Below are 10,283 nucleotides of genomic sequence, written 5' to 3' on the forward strand. Positions count from 1 at the left end.
CCCATGACACCCATTATTTGTTTCTGCTTCTGTAAGTAAGACTTTTATATTCCACATAGAAATAACTTTTCATTATTTGTCTTCTTATTTCTTGCTTTTCACTTAGCTTGTGTCCTCCAGGCTCACCCTTTTCATGAATGATGAGCATTCTAACTTGGGGAATCTTTAAGCACAGTACAGTCTGTGAGTGGAGGCATCCAGGTGACTGATAGGTAAACTGATTTTACATTCTTAACACTTTTGTAGGCTTTATCTCTACTAACTTTTTCTATTGAACTCTCTATTTTCATTTTTTAAAATTATGACACCCAAAATTCTATATATAATGTAATTGAAATCAAATAATGATAAGAGTCTAATAGTATTTAAATATTTAACTATCATAAAAATAAATCAATGTAAAAAGTGGACTAAAAATTAAACAAGATATGGCAGTGTAAACTATAAATGCAGATAAAATCAGTGCAATGCCATAAAGAGTTCACTTACTAATTCATTACTTCTTATTCATTGGTGCCCTACTATATATGCATTATGCATGTCAAGGTATGATAATAAACAAGATGTTATGAAAGTTATAGCATGGAAATTTATTAATAGCAAAACCATTTTAATTCACTTGTGTTTTAAGAAATGCTTTATAAATGAAGGAAGTTAACATCAGAATTCAGAAGATATGCATCATAAGGAAACAACATCACAGTCAGATGACATTCTTCCTTGAAGAAGACTCACTTATTTCTGTCCTAAAATAACTTTTCTTCTCCAGATCTTCTTCATAGCACTTGTCATCTCTGAGTTCCTCAGAGTGTATATCAAAGGGTTCATCATGGGGGTGATGACTGTATAAAACACGCTCAACATTTTATCAATGGGGAAAGTTTTAGCAGGCCGTGCATACATGAAAATACAGGGAACAAAAAAGGAGACAACTACAATGATGTGAGAGCCGCAAGTGGAGAGAGCTTTCCACCTCCCTTCCTTACTAAGGTTCCTTAGAGAGTACAGGATGACAGTGTAAGAGATGAGTAAAAGCAGAAACACAATCGTGCAGATCAGACCTCCATTGGCCATCACTAAGAGTCCAATTACATAAGTATCAACACAAACGAGCTTTAATAATGGGTACATGTCACACATAAAATGATCAATGATATTAGGGCCACAGAATGGAAGTCCATAAATAGTACTGAGCTGAATTACTGAGTGAAAAAATCCTCCAATCCAAGATAATATCAACAGCACAACACAAACCCATTGCTTCATGATAGTCGAATAATGCAAGGGCTTACAGATGGCCACATAACGATCATAGGCCATCACCAACAGAAGAAAGACCTCTGATCCACCAAAAAAGTGTTCTGTGAAGAGCTGAGTCATACAAAATGTAAAGGATATTGTATTTTGACCAAAGAACAAATCTGAAATTAATTTGGGAGAAATGGCTGATGAATAAATGATATCCACAAATGACAAGCTAGCAAGGAAGAAATACATTGGTGAGCCCAGGCTGTTACTAATAGTTACAGTCATAACAATGAGCACATTTCCCACCATGGTCAAAATGTAGGAGAGCAAGAATAGAACAAAAAGTCCTTTCTGCACCTTTGGATTCTCTGAGAGGCCCAAGAGGACAAAGTAGGTTACATTGTTCTTTGGTTCCATTTACTCTTTTATTGGTTCTGATTTCATATATGAGAAGATTTTTACCTACAAAACAATGAAAATATCTTTAGAGTATGATAAAATCAGTGTTCCCTTATTCATCTATTTAAGTAAATATATAACACGTGTGTTTGTGTAAAGATCCCTGTTATAAATATGTTGATTTCCAAGTCATTCAAAGCAAGGTTCCCTGACCTAAGTGATTTGATATGCAATGGTGAGGTCAGTTAATAAAGACCAGTTCATAAGCATCATCATAAACATTTATTTATCCCACACTATAGATTCACAGTATTGGTATTTCTAATAAACCAGTTTCTAGGAATACTTCTCAGAGAAAGCAAGTTTATGTGGATTTAAAGGAGAGGTAGAGGGCAGTAGAGAACAGAAAGGAATTCCACAACTAAATGCACCATATATGAAATCACAAAATATAATTCTGAATACTAGGGTGATTTGCATATCAAAGTAGAATGAACTACAAACATAGGGCAATAGCTGTATTAGTTAAAGCTCTGCTGTTTTAAGACAATGAATACCTTCCTTCCAGTTTCTAAGAACAGTTTTCATTTCTATTTGAGACCTCAACCACAACTACCTTACCAACCATGGTTCTGAGAACATTCTGTTCAGGGTGTAGTGGGGGTGGGGGTGTGCATGTGCATATGGCTGCATTCTGAAGCTCTACACTTTCTGTTCTCTACCTGCAGAAAATTCACCTTTCCGTGCCCATTCTTCTATAAGCAAGCAGTATCTTCCTTCCAGGGAGTTCAGGTTTTTGTTTTTTTTTTATGAATCTCAAAAGTGTTCCAGCATCTTCCCAATACCCACTTCTGCTGCTTTAGATATCTTTTGTAGTAACACCTTTTTAGTTATGGAATTATTATTCTTTTGCTATAGTTTCTGTTTTAAAAAAAGAAAAGAAAATTGAAATAAGCACAAACTGGGATTTGTTATCTAAGAGTCCTGCATGCTAAAAACTCAAAACCAAGCAGAACCAGTGATGGGTCCTTCAGCAGACCAGTATGAAACCATCTTCTTCTGTACTCTACCCTGGCATATCCATTACCAACTGTGCATTCCAGTGGTACTCTCCCTGTACCAAAATTTCTTACCTTTTTATTTACTTATATTTTAGGCAAGTCTCACGGACCCCAGGATTGACTTCAAACTTACTATGTATCTGAGGATTACCTTAAACTCCAAATCCTCCTGCATCCAGATCTCAAGTTTTATAGTTATAAATATGTGCCACCATGCTTACTCAAATTTCCCTTTATAATAAAGACATCAAATCATAAGGGGTTGTTATCTCTCATAATGAATTTAACTTGGTTATCTGTACCAACACTCTGTCACAAAATGAAGTCTTATGCTGAACTCCTGGAAGTTAAGACTTCAATGTATACAAGTATGAAAGGAATAACAATGAAACTGTAACATTTCGTGAAACACAATATGTGGTCCAGAACTAACAGAACCTCAGATGTCTAGCAAGATCATTGACAACTCCATTTTGTGTATTAGGTATCCCTCCTGTTCCCAACATATAAATGTGTAAAGCGCTCCAAAATAGTATGTCTTCAGTATTCTCTCTCCCCTCATTTTCAAACTGCTGTCTGTATATAATTATATATTCATTGAGTACTTGCAAAATAAATTTAAAACTGTTCACAAAGAATCCATTCTTTCCAATTTTCTCTAGTTAAATAATATCTTTTTACATGCCAATACTAATTCTAAAAGTTTCCTCTACTCCTTCATTGTTTACTTGTTACTTATTCATTGTTTTATGAAGTCCCATTGACTTTCCTTGTCCAAAACACTTTATGTGACCTGAGTTTCATTTATTCTTTTAGATAGACTAACTTTAGAGACAAGAATCCTGTCACACCATCTAAAATAATGATGAATGCTATACAACCTGCATTTGACAAGTGGCTATAAGTACACACACTACATTGTAATGTTCAAGATAGACTTCCAGACAACACAAAGAGTCACTATCTACAAGGTGTACAGCAGGGGCTCAAGGAAAGGAACCTTGGTATTGGCTTAGGAATCACTTTTCAGCATGAGTCTTCTACTTTCCAAGTTGAAATTGTAGCTTTTAAGGACTTGAAGCAAGAACTAACAATTTCCTTTTGTTTTCCAAAACTATACTCATCCACATGTTACGTGCAATCTTCCCAGTAACTCTTTGCATGCATAAAGTTTCTCAATGTATTGTGATCACCTCAATTGATATAATCATTCAGTGAAAAGTTTACCCAGTTGTAAAGTCTGGTTTCCCCTACTAATTCCTGAATTCTTAACTTTTGAGAGTTTCTATGAAGTTTGAAAGGGACTTTCTACTTCACAATAAAATATCTTCTTCCATTTGGGCATGCACATAGAAGGCAAAAATGTTATATTATTTCTTGAAAATATTTTTGAAGCAATGTGGCTTGTTTTCTGCTCTTCTGAATATTTCAGAAAATCATTGTCTACATTGTAGAACTACTTCAAATGAGTTACATGATGGAAAAAATTAATGTTTTGATGTTAGAATAACATAAATTCAGGTAAATCCTGCATCCACATAAGACCCCACTAACCTTCACCACAAGGAAGATTTTGCTTTCTTATTTTCTAACAACTTCAATAAAGAATAGTTGCCTTCCATGTATTTAACCCACCTCCTCTTCTCTTGACAAATACATCCACTTGAAACTGGAGGAAATCACTCACATGCATTTTGAAAATCATGATTTAGGAAAAGAAAGTGTTTCTGAGCAATTATATAAGTTACAAGGAGAACTGCACATTCTTCCTGGCAGAAACAAAGATCATAGGAGTTTATTTTTAAAAAAATTATAAACTGATTGGCCCATTAGCTGAGGCTTCTTATTTACTAATTCTTATAACTTACATTAGCCCATAATTCTTGCCTGAGTAACCCACGTGGCTCAGTACCTTTCCAGTGAGGCAGTCACATCTTGCTTGCTCTGTGTCTGGATCACGACTACAGACTGTAGAATCCTCTTTCCAGAACACAGCAAGTTTTTATACCTGACAGCTACACTTGTCATGGGATGTAGCATCTGGAGAGTATTCAAGACTGACTCTTAGTAAAATTCGCTGTGACTTCCCACTAATATTTAAAAGAACATCTATCATATAAAAATTCCATCCTATTTATCAGACACATGAGACACGGGGTTATAAAAAGGAAAAAAATCTTTTCAGAAAATATTGTAGGGCAATTGGCAGTAAAGATTAAAATTTCAGCCCAGCTCACTGTTTCTAGTGAAGATAATTTTTTCATCACTTTTATGGTTTGTTAGAGCCAATTGTTTTTTCCTTTTACTTAGCCATTTGAGTTTTGCACAAGTATTGGTTTACAATTGTATTACTTTTAGGTATTTATTTGTTTTTAGAAACTAACTGTTATCTATGAATTGTTTGAGCTATTATCAGACTCTGTTTTATTTCTAATCCTATGTGATTAGCAAGATATATAGTAGTTACCAGGACGGACAAAATTTAAAAAGTATCATCTTATTTGTACCATCTTTATATCTTTTTGTGATTTTTTAAATTCTTATTTCCCAAATTTAGGGTCTTTTATTCTATCCTTGAGATTATAATATAATTATATCTCTCACCTCCAAAATGGAATACTCCCTCAAACTCTCGTATATGCTTCTCCTTGCTCTCTTTCAAGGTCATGGCCTCTTAAAATAAAGATAGGAGCAGCTTTTAAAATATAACAATAATCTATGATTGGTTTTATGCTAATAAAAATAATTCAAGTATTATGACAGAAAACAGTGAGGTAAACTATGGCTAAGTTGATTATAAAAGATTATTTTAGAAGTGATACTTAAGCTGAAATTCATAGATGAGATGGGAACCATTTTTATACGTTGGCAGAGCAATGATTGTGAAAGGCTTTGGTAGCCTTTGTATACAGCAAAGTAAAGCATTTGAAAACAACCAGAACAATGCATTGGTTTCGATCTCCAGCCATGAAGGAATAAATAAAGGAAAAAAATAGAAGGGAGCCACAAAGAAGAGGGAGAGGAGGATTGGAGGAAATGGAAGAAAAGAAATCAAGACTAGGAACAAGAGAGGAAAGAAGATGAGAAGAGAAATGTCTCAGTCCACTTTTAGCATTTTTAGATTTTTATATTTTTAATTGGTTTACAAATTAGCAAGTTTCCTGATGACATTTCCATATAATTCTTAGTTGTTATTGACCTTCCCTTCCTTTCTTTCTTCATTCCTGCCTTCCCAAAGCCCTGCTTAAAACATTTAGACCCCTTTGAATTTTGCACCATATGTTTCCCTTAATCTTCCTAATCACTTTCCCCTTGAAGTATGCTTTCCCACGCTTTCATGACCCCTTTCTATTTTCTGGAATTTTCCCATGCTCACTCACATGTACACATATATAAATATCTGAAACTAAGACATGCATATAAGAGAGAACATATGATCCTTGTCTTTCTGAGACTGAGTCACTTTCAATATTTATTACAGTTCTTGTTCATTTTCATAAATGTTTTATAATTTCATTTTTCTTTATGGGTAAGTAAAAATTCATTATGTGTATGTACAATATTTTCACTATCCATTCATCCATTGATGATCTGACCTGACTCCATTTCCTTGCTGTTTTTTAAAGGGAAAACTTCGAAGGAAGTAGAGATCAACAGAAGAAATCAGTCTAGAAGAAAGTGAATTGGGGTAGCTTAGGAGATGTTCACTTTAGTGAAACAACTCTGTATGATGCTAGGACAGATGATGTGTATTTTGTACTGTGTATGATGCCATGATAGTGGGTGTGCTTTCTGTACTCTGTATTATACTATCATAGTGGATATGGACCATTGTACTCTGTATGACTATGGTAGTGGGTGTGGTTTTTTGTACTCTGTACAATACTGACATAGTGGATATGTACCTCTGTACTCTGTGTTACGCTATGAAAGAGGATGTGTATCATTGTACATTTTTCCAAAGCCATGAAATACACCACCACAAGTGAGCCTCAATATAAACTATGAACATTGAATGATAATAATGTTATTGTGAAGTGGTAAATTGTTTTAAAGTCTAACCATTGTGATATATGATACTGAATTGGGTACTATGGTTTGAATGTGTCCCCTAAATTTCATGTATGAGAAACTAAGAGTTGAGCAGTGAGAGTGTTAGGAGTCAACAAATGAACGAATTCTCTGAAACCTAGAGATTGCATGTGAGTGGCTTCCTAATAAAAGTAAGAAAGAAAATGTAGCACAAGGCATTATGGTAACACAATATAATATATGAACTCTTTACATCATGCCAGATACACAGAGTGTCCAAATCTTTTGTGATTTTTTGTTTTGTTTTGCTTTATCTTTGTTTTTTTTTAAATGTGAGTGACTTGAGAGATAATTACCTGTGGTTGGGTTCTGCATGAATCTATAGAGATGAGTGATCCTTGGGTCAGAAAAACAGCACACCTTCAGACACATGTCTGTGAGCACATGGTCAAGGTCTCAGCACTAACAACACATCCTCCAGAAAACCTAGTCTACCAAATGGACCTCAGCAAGTTATTCCTGATAGTTCTTTCACTTTGCAATTCCAACCTTACAGCTGCTTTGTAGACAAATATGTTACACATGATAAACCCCTCCTACTTAAATTTGCAATAGATGATACTGTGTAATTAAATAAGAACCCTGGATGGTATACTAAACTGATCTTAATATCTCCATTTCTATTTATTAGAAAGAACTAAATGTGATCAATGTTATAAACAAAGCAGTTATCAAATATCTTTTTTAAAAATGAATTTGTTCTTCAGTGTCAAATGGACTTGATGATCATTTAGTCAGTAAATGTTTGTGTTATACCAAGTCTAGGTATTACAAACATGGTAGTGGATGAAGTAGCCAATGTCCCTACTTATAAAGCAAATAAGATCCTCCAATGGTGAAATGTTATTGAAAAATATTAAAGTTTCATGTGGTGATTTAAACAGTGAGAATGGATTGACATAAAAGTTCGAAGACCTGTAAGATATAGGACTTTAACTATAGAATAAATAGAAGTAAGGATGCAGCCTTTTATTCTACAGTTCATGAAGACAAATTTGTGATTATCACCATTTTTAGGGAGATACTTTCTTTTTTAACTTTTTATTGATTCGTTGTGGATTTCACATAATATATCCTGATCCCACTCATCTTCCCACCCCCTCATTTCCACCCTAAGTCCTTGCAAAACCTCCAAAACAAAATTGAGAAAGAAAACAAAAAGACTAAAACACCAAAAAACAAAACAAAATAAATTTTTAAAATCTCAGCATTGAAATAGTAGTGTGGCCCAGTGGATCAAACAGTATACCCTTTATTCCATACATCTTTATACATTGCAATGAATCATTGGTCTGGTTCAAGGTCTCTGCTACACCATTGATACTGAGCCTTCACTGGGACTTCTCTTGAATATTCTATTGTTGCCTTTTGTCATGGAGATCCTGTAACTTTGGGTCTGCAGATCTGGCCCTCCACATGCTCCAGCAGTTAACAGATGAGGTGGGTTTTGGAATGGGCTACCTTGTAGTCCTCATTCTGCGCCTGGATGGTAGCTGAGTTTGTCAGCCTGCCAGCCTTCCCCTCATTGTTACCACCCAGGCAAACTCTCTAGCACTTCCCTAGCTAGCTCACCCAATGTAGCAGACAGAAAGGAGTGAGATCAGTTCTGCTCTCACACCCTCAGGTTCAGTTAACCTGCACTCACACCAAGTCCAGTGTTACTGTTTTGCCCAGGTTAGATGCAGGACCCATTCTCCAGATTGCTACACTTGATGAAGGGCAGGACTGCTGTTCTCTTCTCTTCTTGTGTCCCCAAGGTCAGCTCTCCCACACGTCAGAAGTGGCAAGGAGTGTTTTTGCTATGAAAGATATAACCTAAGATTATTTAACAATGTGATATTTTAATAGGTAAGTATATTAATTCTCAAAGTGTATATATAGGGAATTTCCTTGGTTAAATCCAGAAAAACCTACCACAAATTAAGATATGTCTTTCAACAACATCCCTGCAGCCTCAGACTACAAGAGCTGTATCCTTAGTCCATACACTTGAACAAGAACCTTAACCAACTCTCACAGCAGACTGAAGTTTGGCAAGCAAATTAACAATGAATAAATCTAAGTGGGATATTTTTATAATCATAATTTAATGTATAATTATTCCTCAGAATGTTTGACATATTATAATGACATGTTTTAACATATAGTGTTCACCAAACTCAGAATCTTAAGAGTAATTTTTCTCTATACCATTTGAAAGATAATTTATTTATGTTATGTGATTCTTTTTCCATTTAAGTCAACTTTTGACCCAGAATTTCTTCATAGCATTTTTTACCTCAGCATTTCTGAGGGTATAGATTAAAGGGTTTAACATAGGAGCTATCATTGTATAAAATACAGCCACAGCTTTATCAATAGAGAAGGTTGTTACTGGGCGCAGATACACAAATATGCAAGGCACGAAGAATAAGATGACCACAGTGATATGAGAGACACAGGTGGAAAGGGCTTTGCACCTTCTCTCCTTGCTGTGAGATTTCAGAGCATTTAAGATGACTATATAAGAGATAATCAGAAGCACAAAGTTTAGTAGACAGATGAAGCCACTGTTGGCAGCAACAAAGAGACCCAGGGTGTGTGTGTCCATGCAGACAAGTTTCAACAATGGGGTCAGATCACACATAAAGTGGTCTATGACATTGGGGCCACAGAAAGGCAGCCAAACTGTGAAGAGGATCTGAATGGTTGCATGAATAAAACCTCCAGCCCAGGCCACTCCCACCAAGAGGCCACACACAAATCTGTTCATGATGATTGCATAGTGCAGAGGTTTACAAATGGCCACATAGCGATCATAAGCCATCACTGTGAGAAGAATGATCTCAGTAGCACCGAAAAAATGCTCAGCAAAGACTTGAGTCATACATCCACTGAAAGAAATGGTTTTCCTCACAGAGAAAGAGTCAGCCAGCATCTTAGGAGTCATGGATGAGGAGCAGCAGCCATCAATGAGAGACAGGAAAGAGAGAAAGAAGTACATCGGAGATCCCAGGGCCCTGCTGCTGCTGACAGTGATGATGATAAGCATGTTGCCAACCAGGGTGAGGAGATAAACAATGAAAAACACAACAAATGAAAATATCTGAAGCTGCATATTTTGAGTCAAGCCGATAAGGATGAATTCAGTTATATTATTCATCTTCTCTATCGATTCAACACAACTGACAGGTGAAAGTTCTAAAAATAAATGAGACACAAGACTTAAACTCTGACTGAGTTGTTGCTTTTGGTTTCTTTTGGCCCCATACCCTCCTATATTTGAAAACTACTAAACTCAGTGGGTAATAAAAAAATTTATAAAGTTGGGCGGGAACCTGTTGAGGAGGCTATGGGAAGAAGATAAATATGATCAGATTTAATTGTATACAAGTATAAAATTCTCAGGAATAAAAACTTAAAGCAAGTACTATGTCCAAACAACTGTTTCATTTTTTACATTACACATGTAACAGTGGTAATGTTTATTTTATTTATAATTTC

At 35.4% G+C, this 10,283-nt stretch overlaps 2 protein-coding genes across 3 annotated transcripts; both read right to left on the bottom strand.

Moving 5' to 3' along the window:
* Nucleotides 1–735: 735 nt before the first annotated feature.
* On the bottom strand, nucleotides 736–4,538 carry LOC125396531 (olfactory receptor 4A47-like). 2 transcript variants are annotated; one of them, XM_087908721.1, is made up of 2 exons: nucleotides 4,527–4,538; nucleotides 736–1,653 (listed from the first exon to the last, which is right to left on the bottom strand). In XM_087908721.1, exons 1-2 carry the CDS (start codon nucleotides 4,536–4,538, stop codon nucleotides 736–738), a joined length of 930 nt encoding a protein of 309 aa, XP_087764847.1. The 2 variants fall into 2 exon arrangements, with proteins under 2 accessions (XP_087764847.1, XP_048284426.3); XM_048428469.3 differs by lacking the exon at nucleotides 4,527–4,538 and having other exon boundaries at nucleotides 736–1,665.
* Nucleotides 4,539–7,732: 3,194 nt separating this feature from the next.
* On the bottom strand, nucleotides 7,733–9,954 carry LOC148121068 (olfactory receptor 4C12-like). Its single transcript, XM_087909471.1, has 2 exons — nucleotides 9,052–9,954; nucleotides 7,733–7,774 (listed from the first exon to the last, which is right to left on the bottom strand). The coding sequence occupies exons 1-2, from the start codon at nucleotides 9,940–9,942 to the stop codon at nucleotides 7,733–7,735; spliced, it is 933 nt and encodes a 310-aa protein (XP_087765597.1). The 5' UTR covers nucleotides 9,943–9,954.
* Nucleotides 9,955–10,283: the final 329 nt, after the last annotated feature.

Source organism: Myodes glareolus, chromosome 8 (genome assembly GCF_982192425.1).
Source record: "Myodes glareolus chromosome 8, mMyoGla1.1, whole genome shotgun sequence".
In the NCBI taxonomy this organism is placed as follows: Eukaryota; Metazoa; Chordata; class Mammalia; order Rodentia; family Cricetidae; genus Myodes; species Myodes glareolus.